Genomic DNA, 26,713 nt, shown 5'->3' with positions numbered 1-26,713 from the left:
CACCATTTAATTCTCTGCATGTTGGAATATCAGCACCACCTGGGAACACTAATAACGAGGTCTTTGCTGCCCAAGGTTCGTTTCTTAAAGTCTTGGAGTCCACACCTACCACTGCATAATAAGGAGAAAGAAATCTTCTTAAAGATTCTAAACAGTGCTTGACGGAATCTGGAGTTGTTCCTGGTCCTGTTTTCACCCTATTGTTAGTATCACATCACGATTCACCAGTGATAGGAACCAAAGAATACTAACCTGAGTATACTAAGACGTTCATTCTGTTAATGTTTGGTCTGAATAATGATTTTATCTGTGTAGCGAGAGAAGATTTCAGCCCTCCAAACAAGTTCATATACTCAATTTCCTGAGTTTGTTCACTTCAAATTTGAATCAACGAATCTCGTTTGTTTTGAGTCAAATTGATTCATCTCGGCTGAACTGCCCGCGAAAAAAATTGTTGAGAGTTGAACTTTTTGCAGTAAAATAGCAGCAAATCAGTCAGAAGACTCATTGGAAACCCAGTTGGAAGCCGTTATTCTGGAGCCAAAAGACTATGTTCAAGATACAATTGCAGTGCTATCGCCAGGGCCTACGCTTGGTCAGTTCAAAAGGAGCACAGGGCTCCATACTCAGCTCAGTAGTGAAATCTAGATTACCGATTAATCTCCATCAACAAAGCATATCTATAAGGTCTTTTTCCCAATTTCAACCTTTATTACAACAGCAACAACAAAATAACCAACCAAAACCAAAATTGAGTAAAGAATTAGGAACAAAATTCAAACAAAATGTCGAAAAATCCAAAGAAATTAAAGAAAAATTGACAAAACCAATTAAAGATCTAATACCTGAACATGAAAATATTTACACCATACCCAACATTTTAACATTCACAAGATTAATCTCAGCTCCAATAATAGGTTGGTTGATCGTTAAGCAACAAATCATTTACGCACTAGGATTATTTGCATACTCATGTATAACAGATTTCATAGACGGTTTTATTGCAAGAAAATTCAAAATGCATTCTGTTGTGGGTTCAATTATAGATCCAATGGCTGATAAATTCTTAATGGTGATTTGTACTGCATGTCTTGCTCAAGCTTCACAAATTCCTTTATATTTAGCAGTGGTAATCTTGGGGAGGGATGCACTTTTAGCCATTTCTGCATTTTATTATAGATATATTTCATTACCAGCTCCAAAGACAATTATAAGATATTTTGATTTTAGTATCCCATCTGCAGAAGTTCATCCAACTACAATTTCTAAATATAATACTGGATTCCAAATGTTATATATTGGTGCAGCAGTTGTTAAACCTGTTTTATTGACTGTTATTGAACCAACTTCTATTGATTTATTAGAACAATGTTTCACAGGATTTGGTTATTTTGTTTGTTCAACTACAATTTTGAGTGGATTATCTTATGTGTTTTCTAATAATGCAGTCAAAATTTTGAACCAAACAAAGAAATAATATAGATCACACACAATGTTTATATATATATGAATACTGCGTTAAAATAATAATATTCACTTCATGAACTCAAATGTAAAACATTCATTTTCTTCTTTATACAGAAATTGGGGGTATTTAATTATCGACTAAATGTAATATCATCAATACGTAAGATGGATTTAACAGTTTCTGAAGCTAATGTAATAGCACTTGTACTAACAAGTACTGGTTGTAAAACATGTTCATCATAAGTATTTGTAGTAGCTGAACGACGAACTGAGATACCTGCATTACGTTCACCTCTTTCATGTCTATTACGTAAATCTGTAACAACATTAATACTATTCAAACCAGCATTTTCAGCTAATGTTGTTGGAATAACTTCTAAAGCTTCAGCATATTCATTCCAAATGAAAGCTTCAGTACCTGATAATGATCTTGCTTCTTTCATTAGAGTTCTTGAAACTTCAATTTCTGGGGCACCACCACCTGCAATTAAAGCTTTTTCTTTAACTAAACAACGGATAACACATAATGCATCATGTAATGAACGTTCAGTTTCATCCAAGACTAAATTATTAGCACCACGACAAATAACTGAAACAGTTGGATTTGTAACATTTTTAACACCACTTATTTTAACAATTTTAGAACCTGAAGATTCAGTTTCTTCAACTAAATCTGCTGTACCTAATCTATCTTCAGTAAATAATTCAACATCTGAAATTGGTTTACATGCTAAACTTTTACTTAAAAATTCAATTTCATCACGCTCCACATCTTTAATAACTAATATACCTAATTTTGATAAGAAATGTAAAGATAAATCATTAACAGCATCTCTTAAAATTGATTTTTGAATTAATAAAACATTACATTTAGCTTTCTTGACTTTTTTACAAATATTTAATAAATATGCTCTTTCTTCTTTCAAAATTTTATCCATTTGTCTATAATCATTAACAACAACGTTATTTTCCATATCTGGTTTTGGTGGAGATAATTGAAATTGAATTAAGCCAATCTTAGCTTTTTCAATTCTTGTTGGACCACCTGCATTTTTAACAACATTTTGAGTTAATACAACACCATCAACTAATTCAGTATCATCAATAGTACCACCAACTTTCTTTATAAGTCTGATATCATTTAAATCAACATTATTTGATTCTGTATTTGTAATTTTCAAAACTGAATCAACAGCCAATGGACCTAATAAATGACTATGTTGACTAACAATTTTGGAACTTAATGAAGTTGAAGCTGCACGAATTAAAGCTTCACGATCATCTAAAGAAATTTTTGTTGACATATCTAATAAGATTTCTACTGATCTAGCAGCAGCTCTTTGGAATGATTCAGCAATGATTGTTGGATGAATACCTTTTTGTAATAATTTTTCAGCAGCACCTAATAAAGCACCAGTTAAGATAACAACAGAAGTTGTACCATCACCAGCTTCAACATCTTGAGCACCGGAAACATCAACCAACATACGAGCAGCTGGATGAAGAACCGCCATATGTTGAAGAATTGTGTGACCATCGTTGGAAATGATGATTTCACCTTTACCGGTCTTGATCATCTTATCCATACCTTTTGGACCTAATGAAGTTCTAATGGCATCTGCAACTGCTCTGGCAGCTAATATATTTGATTTTCTAACCTCTTGAGGTTTTTCTTTGTTCTTGAAAGTGGCATTGGATGGGGCTACTGCCTTTGGTGCTGCCATTGTGATCTAAGTAATTGACAATTGAACCTTGAATGAGATTGAAGTCCACTAACTTTCCAGATCTGATTTATTTGCCTTTGATTTCAACTTTTCGCTATGTTTTAATTATTTTCAACGCGTTCAATAAAAAAATTGGAAATGGCAACATCCGGGTAAAATTATGTAAGCAGATCATCACTACTAGTGAATAAATTATATGTACTTGTATAAAAGCGATGAGTTCCCTTTGATTTCTACAAAAGTTCTTACCAAATTTTCATAAAGGATGAGTGAAGACGGAGCACACGTATTCCATAAGATCCCAGTGACAAAAGAACAGATCGTTAACTGTTCTTTCAGTTCATGGTACCCTAAATACAAGAAACATGTACCAAAAGCTCATATTATTAAGCCACTTCCACAGAGTTTTATAGATTATTTGTCAAGTGATGGGATAGAATTACCAGATGATGGTCATTATGCAGTCAATGTCGGTGATGGTGATAATGAGTATAGTGACTGGTCAAGTGATAGTGATAATGATGAGGGTGATGAGAGTGCTGATGAAGAAGATGATGGGCAAAAAGTTAGTCAAGGTAAAAAAAATACATTTGAACAGTTCAAAGAAGTACATGAAGATATCAAAGATTATATTCGTCAAAATGGACCTGTTACACCTAAATTGAACTGGTCAGCTCCAAGAGATGCAACATGGATCCTTACTTCCAATACAATGAAATGTGAAAATGCATCAGATGTCTATCTATTGTTAAACTCATCCAATTATATTACTCATGATTTATCTAGTGGATTTGCTGGTGTTGAAGAAGAAGAAGAAAATGATACTAAAAAAGAAACAGAATTAGAGTTTGAATTAGTCTTGAGGAAATGGTTCAATATTAATCCTGCATTGGAGTTTAGATGTTTTGTTAAAAATAGAAAAATCATTGGTGTTACTCAAAGAGATTTGAATTATTATGATTATCTTGATAGTTTATCAGAAAAAATACGGGACTTGATTGATGATTTCTTTGAAGAAGTTCTTATTGATAGTTTCCCAGATGATAATTATGTCTTTGATGTATACTTACCAAGACCTTTTGATAGAGTTTGGTTAATTGATATCAATCCATTTGCAAGAAAAACAGATCCACAATTATTCACATGGCACGAATTGGCAATAACTGAAGTTACTGATGATTTTGATTATGATTTGAGACTAATTACAGAAACTAATAAAGGTAGATTTGCTGTTAAAGAACATTCTGAAAATCAAGTGCCACAAGATGTTGTTGATGCTTCTTATGATCCGTCATTGATGGTTGAATTGGCCAAAGAATGGAGAGAACTTCAGTTGAAACAAGAAGAAAAAGAAGAGGAAAAAGAGGAAAAAGAAGAAAAATAATGAATCCATGTTAATGTATATAGATTAAATAGTATTTCATGTAATTTGTTTTTGAAGTTCTCGGATATATCTACGTAGGAAAATCAAAATATCATTAAACTATCTACAAACAACCATCAACATCACCAAGATCACCATCATCAAATGCTCAATATTCAAGATGTCATCCACGATCAATGATAATTCAACAAACACAAGTTATGAAACTCACACATTAGATGCCGATGATAACAACAATGCTGATTCAATTGAAAAACTATGCTCAAATGTCATATTAGCGCTTGATGGGAATATGAAAAGAATTGGTGGATGTTGCTTTGATATTGAACAAAAAAGCATTTGGATAATTGAAGATATGAGGTTTTATAAATCAGATTTCAACGAATTTCTTTCTGCAATTAATAAAAGTTTGTTTTGATACCTTTGTACTTTGTTAAAAGATAGCCGCTGTGTGAGATCTTAAAATACTGACATTTGATTTCATAAAGTTTTATCTGTTCTTGAACCTGAAAAGGTAATTCTATCTACAAGAATAGATGAAGATATACTAAAAGAAGTTGAAACACAAAGTGAGTTTGAATACTAGGTATACTTGTTGATGTGTGTTTATACTAACATTGGGAAATCATCAAGGTCAAATAAAAAATTTCATTATAGATACAGTCACATCCAAATCGTTCGCAAGCAGTGCTGGTGCTAGAGTTATCAACTCAATTATATCGATATTAGATGAAGGTGATCAATTATATACTCCTTTGAATACTCTCAAATTCTCAAAATATTCATCCATTGCTGTATGATTATACCAGTGTCTTTAGCATTGGGGGTTCATAACTAACATTGATTATAAAATAGTTGGGTTGTTTCAATGCAGTCTCTTCAGCACTAGAATCTGAGTTTAGAGATCAAAATATTGATGCAGAGCTAGGGCCTCTATTTGTGAAGGCTGAATATTTTACATTGTGAGTATTAAAGTAACAAAACTTTTTATAGATGAGAAACAATACTAACATTTCATTCAAGCTCTGACATACTATACATCGAAACAGAAACATTACACGATCTTCATATTATGGATAAACCTAATTATAAAAGATCAAATCAAGGTCATAAAAGAATGAAGTCATTATTTGAAATTTTAGATTTAACAGGTTCAAAACAAGGTAGTTTTCAGTTAAGGAAATGGTTCAAAAGTCCACTATGTAATAAACAGATGATAAATGAAAGATATGATGTTATAGAAGTAATGAAGGCTGATGAAAATATGCAATATTTAGAAAATATTGGATCTCATTTAAAACAACTTCCAAATGTCAACAATATCTTGACTTCATTTCAAGTTGGTAATTCCCCTCCAAAAAGCTGGTTCAACATATCCAGGTTCCTAGAAGAGACAATTTCTATATATAGAGAGATTTGTACAATATTTCTGAGATTAGAAAACCCACCAGCTATTATAAACCAAATAGTTGAAACAATTAAACCAAGGATGTTCAGTGACTTACAAAATGAAATAAAAAGAGTGATTGATTTTGAATCTTCAAAAAGTTGGAATAAAGTAATGATAAACCAGGAAGTGTTATCCACTGGTGAAAGAACTGGTAAAACATACAAAGATATTGATAATGTATTATATGGAGCTATTACAAAATTACAGCACATGTTTCCTCATATTCCTGGTGATGATCTTGGTATTATTTTCTTACCTTCTTTAGGATTCTTGATTTCAATTGATGAACAAAGTATAGATTTAGCTATCCCAAATTGGAACCAAGTTTTCAGCTCTGAATCAACAATCTATTTTAAAGATGAGATGACTGCATCATTAGATGAAGAAAACGAGTTCTTATATGAAGAGATTATTGAAGGTGAGATTGAAATTATGCATGAGTTACAGACATTGGTTTTAAGTGTTGGACTTCAAATTTCAGAAGCTAGTAAAGTGTTAGCAGAGCTAGACTGTTATGTTGCATTGACTAAAGTGTCACTACTTATGGGATTTGTGCGCCCTGAAATTGTTGATACCAATGAAATCACTATTAGAAAAGGAAGAAACCCAACATATGAACAAATCGTCTCTTCTTATATTCCAAATGATACATCAATTGAAAATGGTGATATTTCAGTGATCACGGGGGCTAATGCTTCAGGAAAATCTGTTTATATGTTTCAAGTTGCAATCATTGTATTTTTAGCCCATATTGGATCTCACGTTCCTGCTGAATATGCAAAAATTGGTCTCACTGATAAAATTTTAGCAAAAGTGACCAGTACAGATTCATTAGATAGATGTGAAAGTACATTCTCTTTAGATCTTCACAAGATGAATAAATGTTTGAATATGGCAACTGAAAAAAGTCTTTTACTTGTTGATGAATTTGGTAAAGGGACAGATGTTATAGGTGGTCCATCTCTTTTAGGAGCTTTGATTGAAAATATATCCAAACAACAAAATAGACCAAAGCTTATGGTTACTACACATTTTCATGAGTTATTCAAAGAAGGTATTCTACATGACATTCCTCAAGTTAAACATAGTCATATGGATATATTATTAAAAAAAGGAACAGATGATGGAGGGAAATCTGAAGAAATTACTCATTTATATCAATTGAAACCAGGTGTTGCGATGAACAGTTTTGGTATTGAGTAAGTATTCCAAAATTTTATACACTTGAGTCCTAACTAATTAACTTTTATAGATGTGCAAAAATATGTGGAATACCAATGGATATTATCAAACGAGCTCAGGAAATCTCGAATAATGAGAATAGCTCACTAGGTGATATTACTACTAGAGATGAATTAGATCAACAGATGATAAATATCGATAAAGCTGTAAGTATGATTCATGACAAACATCAATGCAACTTTACTAACGCCTATTAATAGAAAGAGATAACTAGAGAGTTCCTCATTTGGGATTTAGACTTGGATATGGAGAAAGGTGAAGAAAATGAGCTTCAAGTGAATCTGGAGATCAAAGAAAAATTGGTCAACATTTTACAAATGTGATACTGGAAGCCCTACAATATATTTTGTATCAATCTTCATGAATGCAGCTTTTCTATTAATTTGCTTAAAAACATAATCTAACAAGTATTATATATAAAACAGGATTTGTACAGATCTAACATTAAAATTTGACAGATTTTGATAAATTCTTTTTGATACCAGTTTTTTCACCTTCATAAGCACCAGTAGGTTGAGTAAATACAGCACGAGTAGATTTGAGTTTCTTTTGAGCCTTTTCGTACTTCTTTCTCTTCTTAACACGTGAATTTCTGTTATCCTTCTTACGATGTGGAGTTAGACCTTTGTTCTTCAAAATTTGGTAATTAATAGCACGTTTACCATCATCACCAAGATCTTCTTGTAATTCGGCCAATCTACCTTCTTTAGCAGCTTTGACAGCTTGTTCATGAGCTTCTTTTCTTGCAGCTTTACTTTCAGTTTTATTAGATTTAAGTGTGTTGTAGTAATCGTCATCGAAGCCACCATTCACTTCTTTAGCATCTTTTTCATCTTGTGAATCATAATCACCTTCGGCATCTAAATCAGCACCATTATCATCACGTAAACCACGTTTACGAGCTTCCTCTATTAGCCTTTGTTGTCTTTCAAATAAACGTTCTTTATATGGAATATCCAAATCACCGGTATATTTCTCATCTTTCTTCTTAGCTTGTTGATCAATTTTAGAGGTGTAGAAACGTAAGGTACGTTTACGACTTTTCTTTTCTTCAGCATCAACATCTGCAATATCACCTTCAGCAAAATCTTCAGTAGCTTGTGGTTTGACTTTTTTGAAATTACGTGGTTTGGAAATATCAATTTCTAAGTCACTTTCTGGCTCATTATCTGGGATTGAATCAGCTTCCTCACTTGCAGAATCAAAGACATCATCATCACTTGATTCATCATCTGAACCTTCTAGTTGTTCTTCATTATTAGCAGTGGTATCGACTAGTTCCTCATCATCTGATTCAATATCTTCAACATCTTCCAATTCTTCAGCTTGTCTCCATACTTCTTTTGAACTCAGTATACCTTCCATAACTGGATGTTCTTTTAATGAAAATGGTTCCTCTTCTTTTAATGAAGCTAAAAATATAGCAAAATATGAACTTATAGCACCTAAGTAAGCTGATAAAGCAGTGAATTTAACATTTGATACTTCACTTTGATCTTTTTGTTCTCTTAATTCGTCTAAAATTGGTTTTAATCTTGATAATTCTTTTGATAATGGGAAGAATTCTGGATGTGCGCTGATTATATGTTTCTTCTTAGCTTTAGGATCTAAATTCACAAAATTTTGAGCAGAATCAGATTTTTCACTAGTGGAGGGAAGTGTATTACCAAAATCATGTTTTTTAGCACTATTTTTCCATTCTTCTTCAAGTTCTTCATCAACGTAATCATCCAACTCAAGTTCTTCCAAATGTTTCTTTTGCATACGAAGAGCCTCTTCTTCTTGTAATTTAGCAGCTTCATCGTCATCTAATTTATCAGCACCATAATATGCACTTTTTCTTGAACCCCAAGCGGTATCATCATCATCTTCAAGGTCTTCAAGATCTTCATCTTTTTTACCAAAAAATTGTTCGTCATCATCATCTTCGTCCTCATCTTCTTCACTAAGTTCTACTTGACTATCATCATCAACACCCATAACTTCCTCATCACTATCTTCATCATCATTTCCTTGATAAATTGGATGTGAATCGTCTAAGAGTAATTTATCCTTTGCAGCATGGAATGCATCAACTTCAGTCATACCAAAGTCCTCTTCAGGAACCTTGCTTGGTTTTGATTGTCTTCCTTTAGATCTTGCCATTATGCTCTGGTATTTGCAATCCTAAACAATAACCTTTCTTTCCAATCTATAAATGCACACTTTATTTAATGCTTAGTGATTTTTGTATATAAATTTTTGTAAATAAGCGTGGTCTTACCGAAAAGTTTTCAGTGCTGCGATGAGATCAGGGTAAAAAGCGCGCATTTGTTCTGTCAAAAATCAGCGGTTCTTTTTTAGCACCGTTAATAATTTTTAAGCTTCTGTTTTGACATCAATAAAGACTTACAAACTAGATCGAAGATTGATTTATCGTTCGAGTCAAGTCCATTTCTTTCAATTATCCTACCCAAATCAAATATAGTGCACAATGTCTGACAAGATACCCACAAGCTCACGTCTTGACTCATTGTCTCGTCGCTCAACTCCAGCTTCCAAACCTGGACTGAAATTCAAACCAAAAGTTGTTGCAAGAAGAAGTAAAGAAGAAAGAGATGCAGAAGCCCCAGTCAACGCCCCAGAATCATCCAGACCATCCAATCGTGGTAATGCTAATAGAGGAAGAGGTGCCAGTCGAGGAGGTAGAGGAGGTCGTGGTGGTAGAGCCTTAGCCGGTACACATTTAGTCACAGCTGGTCCATTAGCTTCAGGTAATGTATTAAATCAAACAGGTTCCTTCTCAAGAGCCGGTACTGCCTCACCAACTCCTGATTATTTGTCCAATCTTGTTAAAAGGGAAGGATCAGCTTCAAGAGCTACATCAGTTGGATTAGAATCAGATGATGAAGATGATCCATCAAAAATTGATATGAGTAAAGAATACAAATTTGATCCAGAACATACAGAATTATTTCCAGTCAGACCAGTTCGTAATGCACATGTTGATGATAGTAAAGACTCATATGGTGAACGTGAAGAACGTTCTGTTTCACCAGAATTTGTGGAGACTGGCTCAAATATTACTGAACCATCATTAGTCAAAGAAGAACCACAAGAAAAAGATTTAACTTCTGTTTTGAAAGAAAAAGACACAGACTTACAAAAGAAACTAAATGAGCTACAACTACAAAATGAATTTTTATCTGTTGATCCTACAGAAGCTAAAGAAGAAACCGAGAGATTGAATAAAGATCATAGATCAATTGTTAAATCAATCATTGATGCCGATAATAAACCAGAGAAATTTTTATTCGTTCAACTACCTAGAGTGCTGCCAAATTTTGAACAAGACGAAATTGCTAAATTAACAAGAAATGCTAGAATAGCTGCAACAAAACCTGCGCCAATTAAAGAAGAAGGCGATGGGGAAGGTGACTTAAATGTTAAAGATGCACCAACCACAGCAAAACCTACCACTGCTGCTCCACAAAAACCAGACGGAGAATTAGATGAATTGGAAGGTCTTATTGGTAAATTGAGAGTTCATAAATCAGGAAAAGTTACAATGAAGTTGGGAAATGTTGTTATGGATGTTGGTAAAGGTTCACAAACCAATTTCTTACAAGAGGTTGTTCTAGATGAAGGTGAAGCTGAAAAGTCTGCTTACTTGCTAGGTCATCTTGAGGAAAAAGTCGTAGTTACCCCTAGATTTGGATAAACAATCCTACTTCATCTATTATACGCTTTTATCTAAGGTAATTTTTTTTTTTGAATTTCATAAAATTTTGTAGTTTATGTGTCTGCGGCGCATACCGTATTTTAGCGTGCTTATGTCATCAATTTTGTGATAAGGAATTAATATTAGGTAGCTCATCAACACAAATAGCCATGGCTCTACAAAGCCTAAAGCCGCCACCTTAACTGAAGCACCACAAACCATTGAAAAAGAAGTAATTAGTGCCAAATAAGAACAGTATCAGATATTATACACATCAATTGGTGATTGAACGCATGCGTTGAGCTGGTGATTACAACTATGACATCCCATCAGCCACCCACCTTCTTGTCTCGTGTATTTGGTGCCAACTCTAACGTGAGGGATGAGACAGAGTTATCCAGTATAAGAGATGGTTATAATTCACAAGGCGCTAGTAATAATCATTCACTGCTTGGTGGTAGTGGGAGAGGCCGTAATAGGTCATTGATAGAGTCGGATCAAGAGGAAAGTGAATCAGATCATGAATTTGCATATGAAGAGGATGATGATGATGAAGACGATGATCTATACCACCCACAAGACTATATTACCAAGAATGATAACAAGAATGGAACTCGTCAAAATTCAAATGATACTGATAACCCTAATCAACTTGATTTCATCAATGAAGGAGACCATGAACAAGAAGATGTACCCATATCGATCATGGTTCAACCTGATAATAATAAACAAAAACAACCTTCCAGAGAGACATTGAATAGAAAAAACTCTTTCAAAGACCAAATAGGAAGAAAAATCAACTTTCCCAAACTAAGGAGTCAACCACCATCAAAACCATCAACATCTTCAAATCAAAATGTTCAATTTCCAGTGGACGATTTAGAAGCTCAAACATCATATAAAAGACCTATTCATGAGAACATATCACCTAGTATTGGTGAAGATGAGAGAGCAAGAAGAGCTAGATTAGGTATATTGAATCCTAAAGAGCGTGCATTGTGGAGATGGGCAAATGTTGAGAATCTTGATAGGTTTTTACAAGATGTATATTCTTATTATTTAGGAAGTGGTTATTATGCTATTTTATTATCTAGAACTCTTGATCTTGCAACATTAGCTTTTGTTGTTTATTTTTCAACATATTTATCCACATGTATTGATTACTCAAAGCTAAGTGACTCACATACAAAAAGCCTTGATCAAATTAGAGTTGATCAATGTTATTCAAAAATCCATGCATTTCCAAAATTCATGCTTTGGTTGTTTTACATTTATTTTGCACTGAAAGTTGTACAAATTTATTTGGATGCTAAAGCTCTCAAAGATATTCATCAATTTTACAAATATTTATTGGATATTTCAGATAAGGATTTACAAACCATCTCATGGCAAGTCGTCGTCAGTCGTTTGATGTTATTGAAAGATCAAAATGCAGTTACATCAAACGTATCAGATAAAAAGTCAAAATCGAGAATTGATGCCCATGATATAGCAAATAGAATTATGAGAAAGGAAAATTATTTTATTGCGTTATATAACAAAGAAATTTTGGACTTGACATTACCTATTCCTGGATATAGAAAGAATTTGTTAACAAGAACATTAGAATGGAACTTGAACTTATGTATCTCAGGATTTGTTTTCAATGAAAGTGGTCAAATAAGACAATCATTTTTGAAAGAAGCCAAAAGAAAAGAATTAGCTGATGAATTATCGAAAAGATTTATGTTGGCTGGTATATTGAACATTGTACTTGCACCATTGATTGTTACGTATTTCATCTTGTTATACTTTTTCAGATATTTTAATGAATACAGAAGAAATCCAGGATCAATTGGATCCCGACAATATACACCATTTGCAGAGTGGAAATTCAGGGAATTCAATGAATTATATCATTTGTTTCAAAGAAGATTGAATCTTAGTGTCCCAGAAGCTGCAAAATATGTTGATCAATTTCCAAAGGAGAAAACTACCATTGTTTTGAAGTTTGTTGCTTTTATAACAGGTTCGTTTGCTGCTGTATTAGGTATATTATCAGTAGTAGATCCTGATATGTTTTTCAACTTTGAAATAACAAAAGATAGAACTGTGTTATTTTACATCAGTATTTTTGGTACTATATGGGCTGTTTGTCATGGTGCAATTCCTGAAGAATATCAAGTGTTTGATTCTGAAGCTAGTCTTAAACAAGTTGCAACTTATACACATTTCTTACCACAATCATGGGAAGGAAAATATCACACAGAAGAGGTCAAAGCTGAGTTTTGTGAATATTTTGATTTGAAACCTTTCATATTACTTCGTGAAATTTCAAGCTTAATAATGACTCCTTTTATTCTTTGGTTTTCACTTCCAAAATCTACAAATAGAATTGTGGATTTCTTCAGAGAATTTTCTGTACATGTTGATGGGTTAGGATATGTTTGTACATTTGCAATGTTTAACTTTGATAAGTCTAAAAAGGGTTTGCAGTCAAAGAAATCTATATCACCAAATGATCCAAGAAAGACCCATTATAATTCAGGTGAAGATAAAATGATGAAGTCATATTTATATTTCATGGACAGTTATGGAAATAATGAAACACAAAGAAATGGGAGGTTACAGAGACCAGTGAGATCACAACCTTTACATCACTCTTCATACGGAGAATTAAGTCAACAGCAAAGTGTCACTAATTTAGCCAATGATTTTGGATCCAAATCTGTTGTCTTGAAAAATAGAAGACCACCTACTACAGGCTATCAAAATTTCAAGGCCCCAGAAATGAATACTTCTAATGATCGCGCCCTATTAGGAGATTCATTTATTACAACCATGCCTCAAACAGATGTTAATGAAGCTGAAGAGGATGGAGCACAAAATCCAGGAGTTTTAGGTTTACTAAACCAATTTTATAAAGATTATGAGATCTCGCATAATTGAGACTCATCTAGTTTCGATACTTTGATATGTTTTTTGTTTATTAGTTTAGTTATTGGGAATTTGGAATTATTTATACACATATATAATGACTTTTGTATTTGAATCATGAGATTGATATCCGTATATCTACAACTTCTTCAATAGCCAAATAGTGAATTTATTTCTTTTGAATCTATTAATATATTAACATGAACACATATTGAAAGAAACTATTATTTTTTACCTTTACGAGCTTTCTTTTCACGATCATAAGCATTCTTTTCAGCACCTTCACTTGTACTAACAGTATTAAGAATACTAGCCATTTTAGCATGATATTTCTTGTATTCATCTTTCTTTTCAGAAATTTGTTGTCTTGCTTCAAATCTAGCATCTTTACGCATTTCACGCATATTAGTTTTACGTTCTTGTTTAATTTGAGCACGCATTTTGTTAATATCTTGTCTTTGTCTATCATGATCATAAGATTTCTTTTCTGGATTGAAATTTTCTTCATATTTAGGAGCATATGTTGCAATTGCTAATTTCTTATGAGATTGTAATGTTAATGGTTTACGTTCATCTTTAGCAAATTTGTTTAATTTTTGGAATTTTTCAAATAATGAAGTTATTGGTTTGGAATCTGGATAGAATTCATTGAATTTTGATAGGATTAATTTAAAAGGTGTTGAGATTTCAACGAATGCAGTTTTTTCTTTCCAAGATTCTAATGCAAGATCTATTATTGATAAAAGTTTAAAGAAAACATTAACGTTATATGAATCTGGTAAATCACGTTCAATATCACTTATTCTTAAAATAACATCTTCTTTTGGTGTTTTAATTTTTTTGGATAATGTGATTCTAGTATCTGGAGATGCACCAATTGAGGAATCTTTAATTTCTTTTGGAGCAAATGATAATAATGCCTTTTGTAAGAAATATGCAACTTCTGGAACAAATCTTTTGGAAATTCTTTGATAATGAAGTATAATTTGTGATACAAATGAACCAGCAATTAATAAATTTAATGAATCATATTTTAATTGTTCTAAAGTTTCACCTAATACGATTAATGATGGTGTAACTATTAAATGATAATGATCTGAAGTTGAAAATAAAACACCAACAAGACTGAAAAATGTTAAATCTGAAATTAATGGATATTCATCTTCACCAGTTATAGTTGTTGTAATTCTTTCTTGAATTTCTATTATTTTTTCACGCATGAATTCTGTTAAAGCAATACTATGTTTTTCTGATAACTTTTTCAATATTGAAACTAAAGATTCTTGAACTTTTGAAAAAGATTCAGATTCTAACTCATCAGATTCTGATAAATATAAAATATGTTGCAATATGACTGTAGTAAATATAGATAATTTTTCTTTATTACCAGCTTGAAGTCTTGGTGAATAAAGTTCAATAATTTTATTTATATGTTTTGGAGTTTCTTCAAACGGTATTTTTTCTAATTGTTGATGTAAATCTTCAATAGAATTTGGACATGATAATTTACTCTTTGAGCTAGCAAATTTTTTACCACTTTGTTCATCAGTAGCTTCTTGAGATTCATCATCATCATTTTCTTCTTCCCCTTCTTCTTCATCAATTTGGAAACCTTCAGCTTCATCTTCACTCCCTTGACCCCAAAAATCATCATCAAGTTCATCTGGACCTCTTTCAGCGCCATAATCTTCACCTTGCATACGTCTTAATCTTGCTTCTTCTAATTCTTTTTGTTTAGCTTCCCATTCTTTATTTAATTCTTCTTCAGTTTTAGTTCTATCAGCTGGAGCAGCACGTCTATCAAGATTTAATTCTCTAACACTTTGTTCATAATTAATAGCATTTGGATCTTTTGGTTTTGATTCAAAAATTAGTTGTTTTTGTTTTGGAATACTACCTAATTCTTGTAAGACATCAGTAAATTCTTCATCTAATTCATCAATTTTACCTTCTCTTTCCTCTTGAGCTTGTTGACGTTTTTCTTTATAAAATTTAGATTTAGCAATAACTTCTTTCATAACTTCAGCTTTAGTTTTCTTTTTTGGAACAACATCTTCTTGAGATAATTCATCATCAACGTTATCAATTTCTCTACTTCTTTTCTTTGGTTTTAAGAAATCATCATCATCATCAGAGTTTTGTAAATCATCATCATCTTGTTCAAAATCATCATTTAATGCTAATGATTTACCATAATGTGTAAGTTCATCATCAGATTCATCATCTAAATTGAACATACCACTTCTTGAACTTTGCATTTGTTTTTCACGAGTGAAACGAGCAAGCATTTTCTCTTCAGGTGTCATTGTTTTATCATTTTCACCAAAACGACTATCATTAAAGAATCCATTTCTATTTTTATTTGATTTTTTAGCTTCATATGCAGCTCTTCTTTGATTTTCAGCTAGAGATTTAGAAGCACCAGGTTTACCTTGAGAGCCTTTAACAAATCTATCACCAGTATCTGTTTTACTTTTATTTATTTTCTTATCAAAAGGATTAAACTGTTCTCTAATTTTATTAATTTTTTCTTGAGTATCATCACGACGTGAATCAAAAGGAGCCTTCTTATTAGTTTTTCTCTTAACGTTTGTTTGACCTGTAAGTCCGTTTTCTTTCAACGCAGCTTTCAGCTGCTTAAGTTGTGACCCTGCCATGATACTACCACTGACTTTTCAATCTAACTTATACACTTTTTAAATCAATTGTACTTGTAAAGTTTATTATACAAATTGAAATAATTTTTTTTAGCCCATCGTCGGTTCGCGCACTGAATTCCCAAAACGGAAATGGTTACGCGCCACTGGCAAACTTCGAAAGTTTCGCGAATTTTTGTTCAGATTTCCAAAATTCAAACTTCAATTAATCAACAAAGTGAGTATTCAAATTGAAATCAACCGTTAGACCAGGCAATTACACACAGATCATGTCCAGAGACGCTCCAATCAAGGCAGAGAAAGACTATACTGAGCTCTTAGACGAGCAGTTCCCACAAATTGACGTTCTCGCAAAGGTATGTTATCGGATCTATATTGAATTGATCTTATATGGTGGCAATTTTGACTAACACATGATTTTATAGAATGATTATAAAAATGCATTAGAAAAATTATTACTTTTAGAAAAACAAACACGTCAAGCATCTGATTTAGCATCTTCAAAGAGAGTATTGGTTAGAATTGCTGATTTATTAGGTGAAAATAAAGATTGGAAAAGTTTAAATGAACAATTAGTTTTATTATCCAAAAAACATGGTCAATTAAAATTAGCTGTTCAAGCTTTCATTCAACAAGCTATTGAATATCTTGATAAGACTGGTAATCAAGATACCAAGATTGAAATCATTGATACTATAAGAACTGTTACTGAAAATAAAATTTTCGTTGAAGTTGAACGTGCTAGAGTGACAAGAGAATTATCACATATTAGAAGAAAAGAAGGTAAAATTGATCAAGCAACTGATCTTTTAGTGGAATTACAAGTTGAAACTTATGGTTCAATGAATTTAAGAGAAAAAATGGAATTTATTTTGGAACAAGTTGAATTATGTATTTTAAAAGGTGATTTTACACAAGCAAATATTTTATCAAGAAAAATTCTTGTTAAAACTTTACAATCTCCAGATTATCAAGATATTAAACTTCAATATTATCAATTATTAATTAAAATTGGATTAAATAGTAATGATTATTTAAATATTGCTAAACATTATTTATCAATTTATGAAATTGAAGATATTAAAAAAGATGATTCTAAATGGAAACCAATCTTAATCAATATTGTTTATTTCTTAGTTTTATCACCTTATGATAATTTACAAAATGATTTAATTCATAAATTAGAACTTGACACAAATTTAAAAAAATTAGAATTACACAATCAATTAGTTAAATCATTTATTACTCAAGAATTAATGAGATGGCCAATAATTAAACAAGTTTATAGTAAAGAATTAGAAAAAAGTGAATATTTTGATTCAAAAACTAAAGAAAATTCTAAACATTGGAATGATTTACGTGATAGAGTTATTGAACATAATTTAAGAGTTATTTCAACTTATTATACAAGAATCACATTATTAAGATTAAATCAATTATTAGATTTAGAAGAACATGAAACTGAACATTTTATTAGTACTTTAGTTAATCAAGGTACAATTTTTGCTAAAATTAATAGACCTGCAAAAGTGGTAAGTTTTGCTAAACCAAAAGATTCAAATGAATTATTAAATCAATGGTCAAGTAATGTTGATGAATTATTAGGTCATATTGAAACTATTGGTCATTTAATCACAAAAGAAGAAATGATGAATGGTATTAAAGCATCTAATTAGGTTACCATATTGTATTAATGAATAAAATGTTTTGACAACTTTATAACTGTTAATTAGTAGAGTAAGAAAAACTTTTGTGATGAATTCATTTTTTATTTTGATTTGTATTGATATCTTCTCTTCTTTTTCTTGCACTTTCAACTAAATCATTCCATCTTTCTTTTAATTTTTTAACTTGTAAATCTAATGATTTATTTTCTTTATTCAGGAGTTCCAATTTTTGATCAAACTGGGACTGCTTTCTCTTTTCTTGAATTTGTAAATCATTCTTTAATGTATTCAAATAATTTTTCAAATTAATCTTCAATTTCTTATGGAAAGATTCATAAGTATGTAAATTTTCACTATAATTAGATAATAATTGTTTTAAAGTAGCATTTTCCAACTCTAGCTCTTCGATTGATTTGCCTGATGGTCTTATTCTAGTATTTGAAAGGTCAATTGGTTGATCTTGAGTTGTTGAAGGATTAATCTTTATCAAATTGTATACTTGAACTTGGAATTTAGCTATAGGATCATTATCATCAACACCAGAACCACTATCCATCCCTCTAGCAGACGCCAAAGAGGCAGTAATACTATCACCCCCATCTCTCCCTCTAGCTCTGACATGTTGACTAGACTGTACAGATGGGTTAGACTGTGTAGATGGCATGGGGACCACGGGTTGTGCTTTAATCTGGGGTTTCCTATTCTGTAGTAACGAAAGTTCACTGGCTCTTCTGGCATTTTGATCCACCAGGATCCTCAGTGCATTATTGACTTCTTCATTATCAGTCTGACCAATCTGTTTCTGGAAAAGTTCACTGGCTTCTTTGTAACGAATTGAAGCGTCTTTGAATTGTTTCTTTGAAATGAGTTCTTCACCCTTCTTAACTAAATCGTAAGCCTTTTTGGAGGTGATAGTTAGTGGAAAAGAACTGGGAAAAACAGGAGGCAGGATACTCACATCATTCAAAGACATGTTTCCACAATCAATTGACTTAATTTCCTCTTGATACTATGTGATTCCTGGTAATATTGCTTCTTTTTGTTGTTTCATTCAATGGGTATAAAAGTGTGCTGATAACAAATTGATTTTTCATTGACACTAAAGCGAATTTGGTACTCAAAATTTCAATTCCTCGAGAAGTTTAAAGACACAATTTACTGGTTCAAGCTATAAACTTGTTATATATCCAAAGACTGGCCCACTGTTGGAAGGGAGACTATCGCTAAGTGAAGAGGAAAGTGGTCAGTATACTTCAAATCCCAGAAACAAACTGCTCAAATACCAGAGAATTCGGTGATCAAGGGGTGCATTCTCGATAAGTTTATTGTTATTGATGATCTTGAGATTAGTATAGTGTGACATTATGGAAACAGACCAGATATTTCAAGAATCTACCCTTTTTTGGGGACATTTGAAAGAACTGTTGAAATGCCCTGAAGTTGAGGACTATGAATTGGCAAACACCAGACTTGTCCAGTATATCAAGACCGTTTCTGATCATGTTCATATTTATATAACTGAGGATCATGATCTTTATCAATGTGGTATTGGATTAATAAGTTCCCCCATTTATGAAATTCATAGAGAGTTTTGCATCTCCAAAATGTTATCATTCTTAAATATTGATTTATTGGAACAAAATTTCAAACTTTTCGTTAGTTATGTGCTATTATTAGATTGTAAAAATGATGCTTCAATACTTCAATTAGTTCAAGATTATCAAGGTTTCAATGTGTTGTATAAGAATTTACATCAAAATTTTGAAAATGTCGCTTTGCTATCCAAAAAGGAAGGTGATTCTATCACAATAGGTGTTATCAAAAGGATCTGTACTATACAATTGGATTTAATGTTTCAAATGTGTAAATATTTATCAATCACCCAGGAGGAATTAACAATAATTGATACTTTCTTCATCAATTATATATTTGAATCATTAATAGTGGTGGACTCTGAAGAGGATTTATTTAATTTTGCTAAATTTAAAATCATTTTGGCTGTTAATGAACAATTCATGATTGTTTCAAGAGAATCCAAAATTGAAAATAAAGTATTCCATACAATTGCAACTCATACAACTTTTAGAAATTTTAGTGAATGTTTATTAGTTTATTTCAATAGAGAGGAGGACCGCTGTTTACAAATTATGATTTCAAAAGTTTTATACCTGATTTTCACAAACTCTTCAACAAAAGAATTGTTTTATCATAATGATTTAAATGTTTTAGTTGATGTTTTATTAAGAGAATTGAGAAATTTATCAGAAGAAGAGGAAAGTATAAGAAATACCTTCTTACGTGTCCTATATCCATTATTAAAATGTTCACAATTTGAAGATACAAATTATAAAAAAGATAAATTAAAAAAATTATTAAATTACTTTGCTGGTCAAAGTGAATCAACATTTTGGCATCAAACTGAAACAACTAAAAGATTAGCATTACGTTGTCTTTCAATTAACTGGTTAACAAGAGAAGAAGATCAAGATTCAGAACCATCACCTTCACCTCCAAAAAAGGATACATTGACTGTACCTGAAATTAATCATTCAAATACATCTATAAATTCAATTTCTAAAAGACAACCACCTCCTGCTCCTTTACCTAGAAAGCTCTTGAGCAGGAATTCAAGTTATCATAATACGAGTAATGATACTCATACCAATAATAATAATCGTAATAATGGGAAAATAATGCCACCAAGTATCCGTTAGGTTCAAGCATGAATATATAATTTTAATTATTAATATCATAATTGTATAATGAAAGTCATATTAATTCAATATTTATAAGTATGTAACACATGTTCTGTAGCACCAGACGTAACACAAAACTCTACTTTAATATTGATCTTACAATAAATGTTCAATAATATTACGTATTTTTAAAACAAAAAGCTATGTCCCTTTTTCAATCTATCCAGTTTAATTTCTTTATAAAGCAATTTCTTCATCTTCAACATCATCATCAAGATAACTTACAGTCTCAGCTCTTATATATTCATCAATAACATTTTGAACAACTTCTCTTGAATCTTGAAATTCATCAATACCATTTTGAAATAATTTCCCATCTTTATAACCACCAATAAATGCATTTCTTCTAATAATTTTATCAAATTGTTTACAAGTTTTACCTAATAATGAAATAATCCCTGATGTATTTTGTAATGATAATCCACTTACAAAATTTGAATTTGAAGTTTTATAATGTTGAGATTTTTTACCATTTGCAATATGAATACTTGATGAACTCCATGGTACAAATTTTGCTCTTTGTTGAGCTTTTATAATTGCCTTTTGAATATCTAATCTTTCATAATCTCCTTGAATTATATTGAAAATTGATATATACATATTGTGTCTATCATCAATATCAATTAACTTGATTTTTTTATCTAATAATTCTAGTATAACATCATAAGCTGAATTTTTTCTAATTTGTTTAGCATCTGTAACAAAATCTGATGTAAATGGTGTAAAACTTGGAACAATGAAATGTAAATCTGGTGTTGGAACTATTGTAGAAATCACACTTGTTAATGAGTTATACATATAACTTGGATATCTTAATGTATTTGTAGCACCTGACATAACTGCAGCAATTAATTGATTAGTTTGTAAAATAGTTGGACTATTACTTTGAAAAGTTTTCATAGCTGTATTTAATAATGCACTATTTTCTATCACTATATTAGCATTTGAGGATTCAATTAATCTTTTCAATGTAAGTATTGTATTATAAGGTTGAACAACAACATCTGAAGATTGAACACTTTCTGGGAAAATTGAATAGGTTGTGGTAAGTTTCTTATTATATCTATCTGATAGAACTTCTAATAAATATGATCCAACACCTGAACCTGTACCACCAGCAACTGAATGTATCAGTTGGAAAGCTTCAAGATTATCACATGAATCTAATTCTCTATCAATCATTTCTAAAAATAATTCATTTTGACTATCTGCATAATCATAACCTTTTGACCAAATATTACCAGCTCCAAGTCCAGTATTTGAAGTATGTATATTTCTTTCATTGAAAAGATTATCTGTTTTGGATTTGATATCTGAGATAACACCTGGTTCAAGATCAACTAATAGCGCTCTTGGTGTATATCTTTTATCATCATTACTATTGAAAAACACATTTGTTTCATCTTCTCGTAGTCCTTCCACTGTGCTTAAACCATCTGCTCCAATTCCGTGTTCTTTACATAGTTGATTCCAAAATTGTTGACCAACTTGATTACCACATTGACCTATGCATAACTAGTTAGTGAAAAGTTCATGATACTTGAAAGTTGATGTCTTAATTCTATGATATACGTACCGACTTGCAACGTTATTATTTCTCTATAAAATCAGGCTGTTAGTTTAGATCTTTCGAATTGGAATTGAGCCTATTACTTACGGCATATTACCTATGTTTTTCTACCACAATTGTCCAATCCACAGATACTTCAATGGCTCTTTTGTCGCGTGAATTCACAAATTTTGGTTTAAATTCGTATTGTTGATTTCAATGTTTACACAACACACGCGAAAAAAAAAACATCACCAAAAAATCAAAACAGAGATGCTGTGCTTACCGAATTCATTAGACATATAAACTACAAAAACAAATTTTTTACTTATAAAACCTTTTAATATTCAAAATACATGCGCAAAATTAAACGGTAATGACCTTGACTTACAAGCCATTTTCTGTCTATCTTTTTTTTTTCATTTTTTTTTGTTTTTTCCAAACTTGTTTTTTATTGTACTTATATTGTTCAAAACCACAAATTCATAACTATCATACAAGGATTCTTAAACCTGAAGCTGGTGCACCAATTTTAGTGATCAATGTGATCTTATCAACTTTACCCTTTTCAGATGGTTGATATTTAGCACCGACCAAGGCTTCTGAAACAGATGGTGAACCTTTATAAATTGGTGTGTATGTAGAAGCACAAATATCAAATTCAACATCTGGATCAAAATTAATTTCAATAGCATCACGAGCAATTGTATCAGATTTAGCTTTAATCTTTTGTGCTTGTTCTAAACGTGGTCCACTAACACCTGATTTTAAAAATTCTGATGCAAAGTATGAAGCAGAAGCATAATTCTTATGTTTGAAAGATTGATTCATAGCAACTTGTAATGCATTGGTTCTATGAGCTGGAATCAATTTAGCTCTTGTGAAATAAGCAGCTAATTCCAAGCCACGTTGAATATCTTCAGCTGGTAATGAACGACGTTGTAATTCAATTGAAAGACCCAAAATATATTCACGAGCAAGACTTAAAGCGTCAGTGGCTTTTTTCTCATCTTCTTCATTATCAACAGCAATTAATGTAATAATATATATCACTTTACGGAATGATTCAATAGCAGCTGATAAATTATTTGCTTTAAAGTTTTTGTAACCTTCATTAACAGTTTTAGTAATTTCTTCAAATCCTGGTAAGAATGGTAACACTTTATTGATATTGTCTTCTTCAATATCTGAACGAATATATGATTTTAATGGTGGTAATTCATCTGAAGCAGTTAATGCTAATTTAGAAGCTTCATAAACTTGTAAGAAACGTGGACGCAATGGTTCGAAATTAACAACACCAACTTGTCTGTTTAATATTTGAGCAGCGGTATCAAATGCACCAGCAGCAGCATAACCAGCAGCAACTTTTGAATTACGCAACCAGTGTGATAGTTCACCAGGTGGAACTGAACCTTCTTCAACTTCAAGAGCTTCTTCTTCTTCAACATCAACTTCAAAGTCTTCATCACCCATATCCCAACCACCATCATCTTCACCAATGTTTTCATCATCAAATAATGGTTCATCAAAAGTATTAGAATCTTTTGCGACGGAGGCATTAGCAACTTCATCTTCATCTTCAACTGGATCATTGATATCTAAATCTTCAAGTTGACCTAAGATAGCTTTTTCGAAGTATGATAAAGTAGCTTCTGTTAATGCCCATTCTGTTACACCAGTGTTAACAGCCTTAGCATTTTCAACTGGTTGTAAATCTTCTGGTAATTCAATATCATCTTCACTTAAACCAGCTTGTTCTAGAATAGCAGCAGCTAATTCATCATGACCATTGGTTTTAGCGGTAGCATAAGCTAATGGTAATGAACCAGCTTGAGCAAACACATTAGCTCTTTTTTCAGTTGAATTGTTGTAAATGGTGTTTTGAATCAAACTACCAATATCACCACGTTGTTCTGCAATAGCTTCCATTTTAGACAATTTATTGAAATCACCAGTGATTAAATAAAAGAATGATAATTTATCAAATTGATGTTGTGTTTGATAGACTAATTCAACAATTGAACCATTACCTTGTCTTAAAGCTTCTTCACCTAATTTTTCCCAAATTTGAGCAGAGTCTAAAGTTTTGGCTTCTTGTAAGGCAACTTCTAAATTACCACATTCTAAAGCCAATTCAAATTTAGTTTGAGGATCTTGAACGAATTGTAAAGCAACTTCTGGGTATCCACTTTTTTGCAAATAAGCAATAATGTTTTGACCAACTAATTTTGAAGTTCTAATCAAACGTAAAACTTCATAAAAGTTTTTATTAACTAAAGCTCTCTTGAAACGATATTCAGTGCTATCAATCTTAACAATTTCAACTTCACCATTACGGTTTAAAGTGTAAACATCTCTACCTGAAACTTTAGTAATATATAAAGTTGATTCCAGAGTTTTGATAATACCATTATCACCATTTAATAAAGTATATTTGATATGGTTTAAAGTTGAATAGAATAAAACACCAGTTTCTTCCCAAGCAGCACTCTTAATACGAATGGTTTCATGCATTGATGTAATAACTTCTAATTTCTTGTTAACAATAGTGATTGTGTGTTTACTCAATAATGCAATATATTGACCATCTAATGACCATGAAACATATTTGACATTGTTGACTTGAACTTCACCTAAGACTTTCTTTTGTTGAGCATCATAATGAACAACAGAGTTATTTTTCAATAATAAAACTGAACCTGGACCACCATAGACAACATCTTTAACAGAACTATCTAATTTGATGACCTTTGTGGTTGAATTATCCAAATCTTTAACTTCCAAGTTTTGAGTGGCTTTTGAGTAAACAACAAATCTGTTACGAGCAATGAAAACAGCGTTGTTACCTTCACCCAATTTCAAATCTTGTGGTTCAATAGCACCAGTAATATCTTTTGGTAAACCAATTAAAGCATATTGATCACCAGTTGTAACTAAGATTGAACGAGAACTTGGATTATATGATAAAGTTCTTAAGTTATTCCAAGTATTACCAATCTTTTTCAATGATAATGTTGGTAAAGAAGAAACTTGTCTATCATAATCAAATATTTGAACTTGTCTATCATTGTTAATATAGTACAATTGATTTTGGAAAATAGAATGAGCTGGACGTTCACGATCTAATTTGAAAACCATGACACCTGAATCATGACAAGTTGCAAACAAGTTAATATGTGGATGTGATGCAATTAACCAGAATCTATCATGATCTCTCTTGAATTGTTTAACTGGTGTACGTTTGTTCAAATCCCAAACTCTAATTGTTTTATCTTCACCAACAGAAATAATCAAATCTTGATGAGGATGGAATGTAACACTCAGAACATTGTTGGTATGACCTCTACAAGTATCAACTTCCCAAGCTTTGGTTTCACTCATTCTCCATAATTTGACTTGACGATCATCACTACCAGAAACAATCAATGGTAAACGAGGATGGAATGAAGCCCAATTGACACCTCTATCATGACCTTCAAGAATGTATTTGACAACAGCATCAGTGTTACCGAAAATATCTTGTTGTGGAGCATTAGCACGACCATATTGTTCTTCATAGAAATTATTTTGTGGTGCTGAATGTTTTTGTCTCAAACCTGAAATATCCCAGACTCTAACTGTTTGATCTAATGAAGCAGAAACAATTAAATCTTCAGATGGATGGAATTGAGCACTCATAACATAATGATTATGACCTGTTAAACAAGCGATTTCTGAACGATTTTGCCAGTTCCAAATTCTAATAGTTTGATCATCCGAAGCAGAAATGATCCAAGGTAAATCATGATGAAAATAAACAGTTCTAACATAATCCAGATGACCATTCAATGTGAATAAACATTTACGAGTGTCTAAAGACCAAACTTTAACAGTATAATCATCACCACCTGAAACGAAAAGTGGTTGTGTTGGATGGAAATCAACAGAACGAACGGAACCTTCATGTTCTTCAAAACGGTCAATCAATGTACCCATTCTATAATCCCATAATTGAATAGTTGATGAATGTAATGATACTAAAATCCATGGTCTATTTGGTGAAATGTTAATATAAATTCCTTGATCAGTGTTGACATAATGTAAACATACCTTGTAGGGTGGAAAGCGACACCTTTCGCACGGGAAGACTTGGACTCAAACTATAGAATATTGTTAGCAATTCATATGACTTGAATAAAGGTGGATCAAGTACAATTGA

General features: G+C 31.7%; 13 protein-coding genes across 13 annotated transcripts; 8 read left to right on the top strand and 5 right to left on the bottom strand.

The window, feature by feature from the left end:
* Positions 1 to 550: 550 nt before the first annotated feature.
* Positions 551 to 1,477, top strand: CRD1 (cardiolipin synthase; the record flags this gene model as incomplete). Its single annotated transcript, XM_011275284.1, has 1 exon — positions 551 to 1,477. One exon carries the CDS (start codon positions 551 to 553, stop codon positions 1,475 to 1,477), a length of 927 nt encoding a protein of 308 aa, XP_011273586.1.
* Positions 1,478 to 1,598: 121 nt separating this feature from the next.
* Positions 1,599 to 3,191, bottom strand: CCT4 (chaperonin-containing T-complex subunit CCT4; the record flags this gene model as incomplete). Its single annotated transcript, XM_011275283.1, has 1 exon — positions 1,599 to 3,191. One exon carries the CDS (start codon positions 3,189 to 3,191, stop codon positions 1,599 to 1,601), a length of 1,593 nt encoding a protein of 530 aa, XP_011273585.1.
* Positions 3,192 to 3,456: 265 nt separating this feature from the next.
* CDC123 (cell proliferation protein CDC123) lies at positions 3,457 to 4,575 on the top strand (the record flags this gene model as incomplete). Its single annotated transcript, XM_011275282.1, has 1 exon — positions 3,457 to 4,575. One exon carries the CDS (start codon positions 3,457 to 3,459, stop codon positions 4,573 to 4,575), a length of 1,119 nt encoding a protein of 372 aa, XP_011273584.1.
* Positions 4,576 to 4,735: 160 nt separating this feature from the next.
* On the top strand, positions 4,736 to 7,228 carry MSH5 (MutS family protein MSH5; the record flags this gene model as incomplete). Its single annotated transcript, XM_011275281.1, has 4 exons — positions 4,736 to 4,982; positions 5,233 to 5,369; positions 5,431 to 5,537; positions 5,599 to 7,228. The coding sequence occupies 4 exons, from the start codon at positions 4,736 to 4,738 to the stop codon at positions 7,226 to 7,228; spliced, it is 2,121 nt and encodes a 706-aa protein (XP_011273583.1).
* A 74-nt stretch (positions 7,229 to 7,302) lies between these two features.
* On the top strand, positions 7,303 to 7,590 carry BN7_4146 (uncharacterized protein; the record flags this gene model as incomplete). Its single annotated transcript, XM_011275280.1, has 2 exons — positions 7,303 to 7,417; positions 7,505 to 7,590. 2 exons carry the CDS (start codon positions 7,303 to 7,305, stop codon positions 7,588 to 7,590), a joined length of 201 nt encoding a protein of 66 aa, XP_011273582.1.
* Positions 7,591 to 7,711: 121 nt separating this feature from the next.
* SAS10 (rRNA-processing protein SAS10) lies at positions 7,712 to 9,412 on the bottom strand (the record flags this gene model as incomplete). The annotated part of the gene is made up of 1 exon (XM_011275279.1): positions 7,712 to 9,412. One exon carries the CDS (start codon positions 9,410 to 9,412, stop codon positions 7,712 to 7,714), a length of 1,701 nt encoding a protein of 566 aa, XP_011273581.1.
* A 328-nt stretch (positions 9,413 to 9,740) lies between these two features.
* RPC53 (DNA-directed RNA polymerase III subunit C53) lies at positions 9,741 to 10,967 on the top strand (the record flags this gene model as incomplete). The annotated part of the gene is made up of 1 exon (XM_011275278.1): positions 9,741 to 10,967. The coding sequence occupies one exon, from the start codon at positions 9,741 to 9,743 to the stop codon at positions 10,965 to 10,967; it is 1,227 nt and encodes a 408-aa protein (XP_011273580.1).
* Positions 10,968 to 11,285: 318 nt separating this feature from the next.
* ATG9 (autophagy protein ATG9) lies at positions 11,286 to 13,895 on the top strand (the record flags this gene model as incomplete). The annotated part of the gene is made up of 1 exon (XM_011275277.1): positions 11,286 to 13,895. The coding sequence occupies one exon, from the start codon at positions 11,286 to 11,288 to the stop codon at positions 13,893 to 13,895; it is 2,610 nt and encodes an 869-aa protein (XP_011273579.1).
* A 212-nt stretch (positions 13,896 to 14,107) lies between these two features.
* Positions 14,108 to 16,540, bottom strand: NOP14 (snoRNA-binding rRNA-processing protein NOP14; the record flags this gene model as incomplete). Its single annotated transcript, XM_011275276.1, has 1 exon — positions 14,108 to 16,540. The coding sequence occupies one exon, from the start codon at positions 16,538 to 16,540 to the stop codon at positions 14,108 to 14,110; it is 2,433 nt and encodes an 810-aa protein (XP_011273578.1).
* Positions 16,541 to 16,809: 269 nt separating this feature from the next.
* Positions 16,810 to 18,216, top strand: RPN5 (proteasome regulatory particle lid subunit RPN5; the record flags this gene model as incomplete). Its single annotated transcript, XM_011275275.1, has 2 exons — positions 16,810 to 16,896; positions 16,966 to 18,216. The coding sequence occupies 2 exons, from the start codon at positions 16,810 to 16,812 to the stop codon at positions 18,214 to 18,216; spliced, it is 1,338 nt and encodes a 445-aa protein (XP_011273577.1).
* An 85-nt stretch (positions 18,217 to 18,301) lies between these two features.
* ATG38 (Atg38p) lies at positions 18,302 to 19,180 on the bottom strand (the record flags this gene model as incomplete). The annotated part of the gene is made up of 1 exon (XM_011275274.1): positions 18,302 to 19,180. The coding sequence occupies one exon, from the start codon at positions 19,178 to 19,180 to the stop codon at positions 18,302 to 18,304; it is 879 nt and encodes a 292-aa protein (XP_011273576.1).
* Positions 19,181 to 19,571: 391 nt separating this feature from the next.
* Positions 19,572 to 20,921, top strand: LDB17 (Ldb17p; the record flags this gene model as incomplete). The annotated part of the gene is made up of 1 exon (XM_011275273.1): positions 19,572 to 20,921. One exon carries the CDS (start codon positions 19,572 to 19,574, stop codon positions 20,919 to 20,921), a length of 1,350 nt encoding a protein of 449 aa, XP_011273575.1.
* Positions 20,922 to 21,140: 219 nt separating this feature from the next.
* On the bottom strand, positions 21,141 to 26,490 carry COP1 (coatomer subunit alpha; the record flags this gene model as incomplete). Its single annotated transcript, XM_011275272.1, has 2 exons — positions 21,141 to 22,468; positions 23,025 to 26,490. The coding sequence occupies 2 exons, from the start codon at positions 26,488 to 26,490 to the stop codon at positions 21,141 to 21,143; spliced, it is 4,794 nt and encodes a 1,597-aa protein (XP_011273574.1).
* Positions 26,491 to 26,713: the final 223 nt, after the last annotated feature.

The sequence above is a fragment of the Wickerhamomyces ciferrii genome, contig 00143 (genome assembly GCF_000313485.1).
Source record: "Wickerhamomyces ciferrii WGS project CAIF00000000 data, strain NRRL Y-1031 F-60-10, contig 00143, whole genome shotgun sequence".
Classification (NCBI taxonomy): domain Eukaryota; kingdom Fungi; phylum Ascomycota; class Saccharomycetes; order Phaffomycetales; family Wickerhamomycetaceae; genus Hansenula; species Hansenula ciferrii.
Note: the sequence above shows the minus strand (reverse complement) of the source record. Positions and strands in the feature narration are given on the sequence as shown.